Source organism: Myotis davidii, unplaced genomic scaffold (assembly GCF_000327345.1).
Source record: "Myotis davidii unplaced genomic scaffold, ASM32734v1 scaffold142, whole genome shotgun sequence".
In the NCBI taxonomy this organism is placed as follows: Eukaryota; Metazoa; Chordata; class Mammalia; order Chiroptera; family Vespertilionidae; genus Myotis; species Myotis davidii.
Window position 1 is genome coordinate 1239102 of NW_006294400.1, and position 8637 is coordinate 1247738.

General features: G+C 59.7%; 2 protein-coding genes across 3 annotated transcripts in view; one reads left to right on the top strand and one right to left on the bottom strand.

Moving 5' to 3' along the window:
• The window catches only part of CIZ1 (CDKN1A interacting zinc finger protein 1), a 15096-nt gene extending 12600 nt beyond the window's left edge, over positions 1–2496 (top strand). For both annotated transcript variants that reach the window (XM_015567044.1, XM_015567045.1), the window contains exons 14-16: positions 1456–1525; positions 1715–1836; positions 2169–2496. In XM_015567044.1, coding sequence (XP_015422530.1) covers positions 1456–1525; positions 1715–1836; positions 2169–2372 — 396 coding nt within the window. In that variant the 3' untranslated portion in view covers positions 2373–2496. The remainder of the gene's footprint in view (positions 1–1455; positions 1526–1714; positions 1837–2168) is intronic.
• Positions 2497–3411: 915 nt separating this feature from the next.
• Positions 3412–6867, bottom strand: LOC102751822 (chromosome unknown open reading frame, human C9orf16). The gene is made up of 2 exons (XM_006768515.2): positions 6707–6867; positions 3412–3916 (listed from the first exon to the last, which is right to left on the bottom strand). The coding sequence occupies exons 1-2, from the start codon at positions 6777–6779 to the stop codon at positions 3717–3719; spliced, it is 273 nt and encodes a 90-aa protein (XP_006768578.1). The 5' UTR covers positions 6780–6867; the 3' UTR covers positions 3412–3716.
• Positions 6868–8637: the final 1770 nt, after the last annotated feature.

Below are 8637 nucleotides of genomic sequence, written 5' to 3' on the forward strand. Positions count from 1 at the left end.
GTGGGAGGCAGGCTGGAGGCTGGACTCCCAGCCCAGGAGGGACCGCACCCCACCTCCCGGGGCCAGGAGGCACTGTGCTGGCTTTTACAGGCACTAATGCTTGCTACAACTTAGTGCTAGCACTAACTATTCCTGTAGGACTATGTAAATACACCCAGGTGACTACAGGGGGGCAGTGAAATCTGTGAGGGCCTCGAAGCCTGGCTGCAGTGCTGACGTGTTGAGGAAGGGAAAGGGGACCCTGGGCCCAGGGAGCAGCATCAGTAAAGGCATGGGTGGGGGGCGACGCAGCACATACAGGAAGTCAGCGTAAGATGCTGCTAATGCTGATAGCGCTGTCGGTGCTTTTAGAGCACCTACCTGTATACCAGGCATGTGCCAAGCACTTTCCTGGCAGAATCTCACCAACTTGGATGCCAGGCTGTGCTCAGAATGCCCTGCTACTCTGCCCCCCGTGAGCGAGGAGCTAGAGAAGCGTGGACTCTCTTCAGTTTAACAGATGTTTCCGGAGCAGCTGTTCCAGGCCAGACCCTGGTGCTGGGATATGTGGGGACGAAGGCCTGGCCCCTGGCAGACTCGCCCGTTACAGCCCAGGGTGGTGAAGGACGCAGAGGGACTGTGGGTGGAGGGGTGCAAGGGTGGCCTCCGGCCCCAGGCAGGTTAGGGGTGAGGCTGGCCTTGCCAGTCAGAGTCAGAAGTGGTGTCCTGGGCAAGCCCCTTGGCATCTCTGAGCCTGTTTCCTCTGTTCAAATAGTCCCCACTCAGGCTGTGAGGGCGACAGCCCCGGCTGGCAAACGGGAGTGGGTGTCACTCCGAGGAGCCGTGTTTGCTTGCCTGGTGTGTGGGAGGCACTGTTGGGCATGGTGAGGGTGGCATGGCGTCAGGTGGCCTCATCTGGAAGGGGCTTATGGCCAGGCGAGACGAGGGGTCCTGGGTCACCTGAAACCCACCCCCCAGGACTGAGGTCACTGCAGCATCAGGTGGGAACTCATGGAGCCGGCAGGGGGCTCACGGTCAAACGTGAAAGCAGGACTTGGGGCCTACCAGGGTTTACCAACCTCCTCCCTAAACCAGCTGACTGACACCAGGCAAGTGAGTTAATGTTTTCTCTCTTATGTAAAATGCGTGAACCATAGGTGCTGGTGGTAGGATTCAATGAGATGACATGTGTGATGTGTCAGGCACACCTGGCATGGTTATGGCCACTGTGGGAGCAGGAGGGCTTCCTGGAGGAAGCGACTGATGGAGCTGAGCCTACGAAGTATAGATTGGGAAGGGTACTGTGGGAGGCAGGATTGGCTGTGTAAAGGCTCAGAGAATGCCACCCACAGCCTCCTCAAAACCAAGAGGACTATGTTTAAGAGCATGGCTGGGTTCCAGGGCCCCCCACCTGCATTCAGGTTTGGGGGGCTCTGGGGGAAGTCAGACCTGAGGCCCACACTTGCATGTTTCCAGGTGAGGTCCAGAGGGATAGCCATAGAGGAGTGGAAAGACCCAGAGACCCACAGCCCCAACACTGCACATGGTAAGACCTCAGGTCTGACCTCAGCTCCAGGTGACCCCCCAGGTCCCGGCCACAGCATCCTGGCCAGGCGGCCGATCCCCTCGTCCTCTTCTCCCACTGGAAGGTGGGGGGATAAATGGGCCCCTAAAGAGGGAGGCACACCTGGCTGGTGTGGAGGAATGTGAGTGCACAGACCCTGCTGTCCCACAGGTGTGGACTTCATGGTGCCGGTGATGGGCTACGTCTGCCGCATCTGCCAGAAGTTCTACCACGGCAACTCGGGGGCAAAGCTCTCCCACTGCAAGTCCTCGGGCCACCTGGAGAACCTGCAGGTGAGCTGGGCCTCCAGCCCCACCCCACCCTGCCCAGGACCCACTCCATCCAAACTGGGAGCGATGGCCACTGGCCTCCTCCCCCCTGTGTTTGACCTCAGCTCCCAGACACCCCCCCAACAGGGAGGACCTGCCCACAAAGGGCGGGGCGGGGCTCCTTCTGCTTTTGTTCTGGGGAAGAGAGGTGCTGAGGGCCAGGCTGGGGGCGCCAGAGCTCCGGCCCAGGGGGGCTGAGCGCAGCACAGAGTCTCAGTGGGGCAGGGGAAGCAGCTGCTGGCCGGCAGTGCACCAGGCAGGGAGGGCCCTGCCTCATCTGCACCCTCTGTGTCCAGAAATACAAGAAGGCCCAGGACCCCAGCCCTGCCGCCAGGCCCGTGAGCCGCCGGTGTGCCATCACCGCCCGCAACGCCCTGACTGCTCTATTCACCGCCAGCGGCCGCTCACACATCCAGGACACAGCCAAACCCCCCAGCAAGGTGACCACCCAAGCTCCCCAGCCCCCGCCATTCCGGCGCTCAGCCCGCCTCAAATCCTGATCGGAGCTCCCCCAGCCACCTGGGGTGGGTCCGGATGTGTGCTTCCTGGGGGTCTGCATGGAAGCTTGACATGGTTGGTGTTTTTACCCAAAAATCCAATAAAAGGTAGCTTGGTTGTCTAGTCCCCACCAGCACTCTGTCCGGGTGGACAGGGGAAGGGAGGCACCCAGCCAGCTCTCCGTCTCTAGGCTCCGTGTGGGGGCAAACCAGACAGCCACACACAGGCTCCCAAACCAGGGATCCTGGGATCACAAGGCGCTTCACCTCTCTGAGCCTCAGTTTCCCTCTTAATATACGAGGGCCAGGAAAATCTTCAAGTGAGATCTCATTTAATCTTCACAGTGAGTCTAGGAGGGTGGTCTCATCACCCCCAAATTATAGATGAAGAAACTAAGGCCTAGCAAGGTCAAGTGACTTCCTGAAGGTCATACACCTGGTGAGTGGCCAGGATTTGACTCCAGGCCTGAGCACTGGGCCCAGCTCTCCCCAGCCGGATTCTGTGGGAGGGGAAGTACGGGAAGGGGAACCTTGCTGCTCCTCCGGTTCCGAGCTCGTGGTGCACTAACGGTGACCCTGCCTTCTCGTCAAGTGACCTGTGATGAATCGTCAGTGACTGGAGCCCGGGCTGAGTTGGATCTTCAGTTCTGCTCTTTCCCCATTTGGAAAGACCCCTACGGATCAGACAACCAGATCAACCGTACTGTTGGCCAGCTGGGGAGACTGTGGCCAAGAGCGGGGGGGTGGTGCCCAAGGTGGCACGGCATGCCTGGATGTCGGCTGTCAGTGAAAGCCCTAGTGCCCCAAGGAGCTAAGTGCATCCCACGGGGTCACGCAGCATGTCCAGTGCTGTCTCAACCTGGCGGAAAGCACTGCCGGCCAGGAGCATTCCAGCGGGGGAGGAAGTCCGACCTCACCTGGACACCGTGTCCGGAAATAAAGAAAACAGGAACCGCCCCCCTCCAGGCCCATGAGCAAGGCCCAGAACGCCCTGACAGCTCTGTTCACCTGTCGGCCCCCGGGGTTCTCATCCAGGACCCAGTCAGAGGCGCAGACACATTTAATGTGGACATTCAAGGCCTGGGCAGAGCGGAGCGTGCCCGGGAGTGGGACAGGCAGGCAAGGTGGGGGTGTTGCAGGCCCACACCCGACGCCAGGAGGGAAGGCTGGGTGGTGGGAGGTGGCCCGTACACGCCGAGGGGAGAATCTGAAGAGCGGCTCAGGCAGGCAGAGCCGCCAGGGGACCTGTAGGCCAGCCCTGGAGAAGGCATCTAATCGGGTGGTGAGTGCCCAGGCTGGAGCCTGGCCCTGGAGGCAGGGTGAGGGCTGCCTGGAGGCTCCCGGAGCCTAAGTGCTGGCGTCGTAGTCGTAGTCGTCGTCGTCATCGTCGTCGGGGTCCTCCCCGAGCTGCTGCTGGAACTCCAGGCGCGTCTGCCGGTTGGACTCCAGCAGCTCCTGGAGGCGGGCGTGGAGGTGGTCGTTCTGCTCTTCCAGGTGGTCCAGGCAGGAGTTGATCTGGTCCAACATGGAGTTGATGGCAGCGTAAAAAAACAAGATCCCATCTCCTCAGCGCTCAGACACCCTCACCCCCACCCCCACCCCCAGCCTGACTCCCAAAGGGCTTTGGCAAGTCCGTACTCCTTCCTGAGCCGCCGTGTCACTGTGGGGAAGTGGGTGGGTATAAAAAGAGGGAAGGCTTTGGAGAGAGAATACCTTAGCACCCCAGGCTCAGCCAGGGTCCTGCCTGGGAAGTCCCGCCAGATACCAGTCTCCTTCCCACTCCTTCACCTGCCGAGAGGCCAGAGCCCACATTCCGGAGTGGGGCCATCCAGGCCTCTGTCCCCAGGCAAGCCCCTCCTGCCAGCTCTTCCATGGCCTTTGCCCCCCCGATAAGGCACCCAGATTCCAAGACCCCACTCTCCTCTCTCACATCTGCCTTGGCCCACCTCAGGCTCCTTGAACACGCTGTTGCCTCTGCCTGGAACCCACCGTCCCCCCTCCTGTCTCCCTCCCTCCTCTCCTGGATGAGTCCTACTCATGCTTCAAATCTCAGCACGGCTGTCACCACAGGGAGCCCTCCCAGCACCCCAGACGAGATCAGGCCTCTATGCCCAATCCCCTTCCACACACCTCGGGGGTCCTCCCTCCGGATGTGATCATCTGTGCTGGTCTGCCTCCCCGACCAGACCACAGAGCTCTGTGAGAAGTGTTACTGCCGTTTCCCTGAGGCCCTCGGTGACACACAATGAACATTTGTTGAATGAGTGAATGAATAGAGGAATGAATGAAGCCTCTAACTTTCCAGTCCTTCTGCCTTTGCTTGACTGTCCCTGCCACCCAGAATACAACAACAGTCATTTAACAACTAGCTCAAAACACCTCTTCTGAGAAGCCTTCCCTGATCTCCACCAGAAATCATCACTCCCTCCTCCCCAACCACTCCTGACCTGCACCCAGCAGCACAATGTCCCTTAAGGCCCAAGGTCTGGGCCTGTGCCCACTGCGGGAGCCAGTTCTGAGCCAGCCCATGACTCAGATACACTCCGCTGCCAGCTTGGGACCAAGGGGAAGTGGCTGGCAGTGTTTGGAAAAGGCCAGCGCTAGAGGGTGTCTGGGATATGGATGCAAATGTGTCTGCATTCTGGAGGAAGAGCGCCCATCCCCCAGAGTTGGCACACCTCAGAGGCCAGAGGCCTGGGAAGTCTGCTGGGCTTCACAGTCCAACCACCTTGTGGTACAGGTGGGGAAACTGAGGCCAGGAAGGAAAGGACTTGCGCAGGGTCCTCCAGCTAGTCGGAGGCTGGAGCCAAGACGCAGACCTGGGAAGTGGGGCACCTGGGCTTCAGCCCCAGCTCTGCTCCATCCCAGGAAGTTGCTGCAACCTTTCTGGAAAAGGGAGAGACAGTCCTGGTGGCTGTGAGGACTCAAGTATATCAAGAACTCAGACAGGGTCTGGCCGCAGCAAGTACTTAACACTTGGTCATTATTATCAACGTTGCACATTCTGTGTCGAGAGACACAGCCAGGGAGGGACGGGGGCGGCGGTGTCTCCACAACACGGGCCGGGCTCTATCTGTGTCAAGGGTGCTTCCCATTCCCAGCCTGTGCCTCCCTCCTCCCCACTGTGCTAAGTGCTGTGAACTGGCCGGCAACCACGCAATGTGACTCCTGGGAGGCCCGTCCTGATGCAGCTTAACACACACATCTGGCCACCGTTCAGGGCAAAGCGGCCAGCTCACCACTCTTCCCGTGGGAGGTCTACCTCTATTAAACGCAGGCCCTGGGTGATGGGAGTGTTGTAAAACTATTGGGGTGATGCCCTCGCTGGTGTGGCTCAGTGGATAGAGCGTCAGCCTGCAAGCTGAAGGGTCCTGGGTTTGATTCCAGTTAAGGGCATATGGCCAGGTTGCAGGCTTGATCCCCAGTAGGGGGCGTGCAGGAGGCAGCCGATCAATGATTCTCATCATTGAGGTTTCTATCTCTCTCTCCTTCTCCCTTCCTCTCTGAAATCAATAAAAAAATATTTAAAAAATGAAACTATTGAGGTGATAGATGCACACTCTGGATACTGTGAAACCCACTGAATTGTACAATTTAAATGGATGAGTTGTATAGTATGTGAATTATAGCTCAATAAAGCTGTTACCAAAACAAAATGCAGACTCCACACCCTACATTTACTAAATCCTGCACTCTAATAACCCAATCTTTATTACACTAAAGAGAATAATAATAACCATTTACTGAACACTTGCATTTTGGAACCTACTATTTCTCATTCATTTTCCCATTCAATCCTGACACATCTCAATGCCTGAGGGATTAATCATTGTTATTTTACAGATGAGGAAACAGGCTTCCGAGGGTCAGAAGGGAGTTGACGGTTCTCTCTCCACACCTCACCCACCTTCCATCCTCCACAGCGCCGTGCACACAACAGGCTGCTTTGGAAACAAGTCACATTCAGGGCTCCAGGCCGCACCAGAAAAGATGGCTGGGGCTGCTGACTTAGCAAGGCGCGCGCCCACCCGAACGGCCCTTGGGCTGGGCCGGAGCGGCCCGACGTCCCCACAGGGGCCGAGCTCAGCACTGGAGCAAACCCCCAAAGCGCGAGTGTCTCTGCAGCGGCCTCAGTTTCTGCAAAATGGGGCCCGCTGCCCACAGTTCTCGAATGCTGGGGTTTCCAGACACCCACTGGCAGGTGCCAGGAACCTGCAACCCACCCAGGAGCGGGGGATGGGAGGGCTCCTTCCTTCCACATCCCTATGCGGGCCGCCCCCCTCCCCAGGAAGGTACCCGGAGATAGCAACGGCCTCTCAGCAGTCCCCCCGCGTCACCTGCTTCCCCGAAGCTGTCATCCTCGTCTTCCGTGCTCGGTACCACCGGCATTCCCATATTGGGGCCCGACATCGCGGGCTCGGGCGCCGCAGAGGCCACGAGACGCTGAAACGCCGCGACCGTCACGCCGTAGCCCGCGCCGGGCGGAAGGCGGGGGGGGCGGGGTTAAGTGAATGATGGTGTAAATATCCAAATGGCCCTTGGCAGCAAAAGGGTCCTCGCTCTCTCCCGGCCCCGCCACCCCAGGCTGCTGGCCGGGAAGCCCAGGTGGTGGAGGCTCCGGCAAGCGAGTAGGGTGGAGGGGCAGCACAGCCTGGGACCCCGGCTCCCCTGTTCTATCCCCATTCCGCCCCTCCTGCCGCTGGCGACCTGTGGGTGGGCCAGCAGCGCCTCCGCGTGGGCGAAATCTGAGACGCGTGCTTTCTAAGGACCCCCTAACGGTTTCGGGACATTTTCGTTCACAGCCTCCTGGAGAGTCACGGTTGGCGGAGTGCTGCGTGTGGCTGTCGCTCAAGAAAGGCCCTGGGATACGCCTGGCCCAGCTGCCATCACCTCGACCCCTTTGCCAGCTGGGAAAGGGAGCCCTGCTCAGTCACCAGCCAGCAAGTGTCGCTCCTGAGCGGGACCCAGACGTGTGATCTCCAGCTGGGAGTGACTTGCATACATCAGTGCCACCGCCTTCTCTCTGAACCACGGGAGTGGAGGTGAGGCCTCAACTGAACCAGTCCCTCACCCAGGTCAGCTGACACCACCCCCACCCCCACCCCAGACTATAAAGTGGGGGCATCCTTTCTCCTGTCCCCCAATGGGCCACCCTCCTGCCAAGCCTCCACTCCTCCCTACTGGGGGCCGGCACACCCTCACAGCCGCCTTGAGAAGCACCTGTGCCCCTGATGGAGCAGGTGACAGCACTTGGACCATTCCGGCAGAGAGAGGAATCTTTGGGTCCGAGAGGGTGCTAGGAGCGTGCCTGGGGGCAGCTGGGTGCCTTGGGCATGGCCCCATCCCTCTCTCAGTCCAGGCTCCACTAAACTCATCTTTCCCTGGAGTCTGGCCCCGAGCTACAGCGGCATCTGGTTGGGCCTGGCCCCAGGTCTGTCCTGCTCCCTGCTGGCTGAGGCTGGGACTGCTCACAGCTCCAGTACCTCCCCATGCCCCTGCCAAGGCGAATGGGACAGGTGTGCAAGTCTGTGAGGGGAAGGAGCCGGGGTTCCTTCAGAAGCCGGCCTCCTCGGGTCTCTGGCCTTGCCAGGGGGGAAGAGGCGGGGGAGGGAGTTCCCGTGTGTGGCACAGGTGGAGAGGGGCTACAGCTGCAGCCCGGGTGGGCAGGAGCTTGTCAGGCCCCAGACACAGGCGCCACCAGTGGTGATGCAGGCCTGGGGCCCTCAGGCCTCTGGAATCTGGATCCCTGGCAGCATATCCCCCGTTTCGCATCCCCCAGCCCTGCCCCAGGTGGTCCAGACATCATCGTAGAGAAGAGGGGTGGTTGAGGGACAGTGCTCTGAATGGGGTGAGCATGGGTACTGCCACTCACCAGTGGGGGCAGGAGGGTGAGCACTGGACCCACAGGAGGCTGGCAGAGGAGCAAGGGACTAGCCTGGTGACCCTCGGTGCCTGACACAGCCTCAAGCTGGGCATTCCCTGTCCCACCTACTGTTGGCTGCCATCTTCTAACATCACAGGGATCTTGGTGAGTTGGAACCCTGGTGAGGGATCCAGCTTCCCCTGTTCCCTCCAGCTCCCTGGCCCTGGCAAGGCCTTTGTTGTTGGACCTTGCAAGTGGCTGAGTGCAGACATGAGGTGTGACCTCAGTGTTTCCATTGGCCTGGGCAGCCCTCAAAGGCAAGGACATGTGAGGGCTAGCGTTGGCTTGGGGGGGGACCCAGGATTGGGACTTAGGAGGTGTTCAGTCAAAGATGGACTCAAGTTC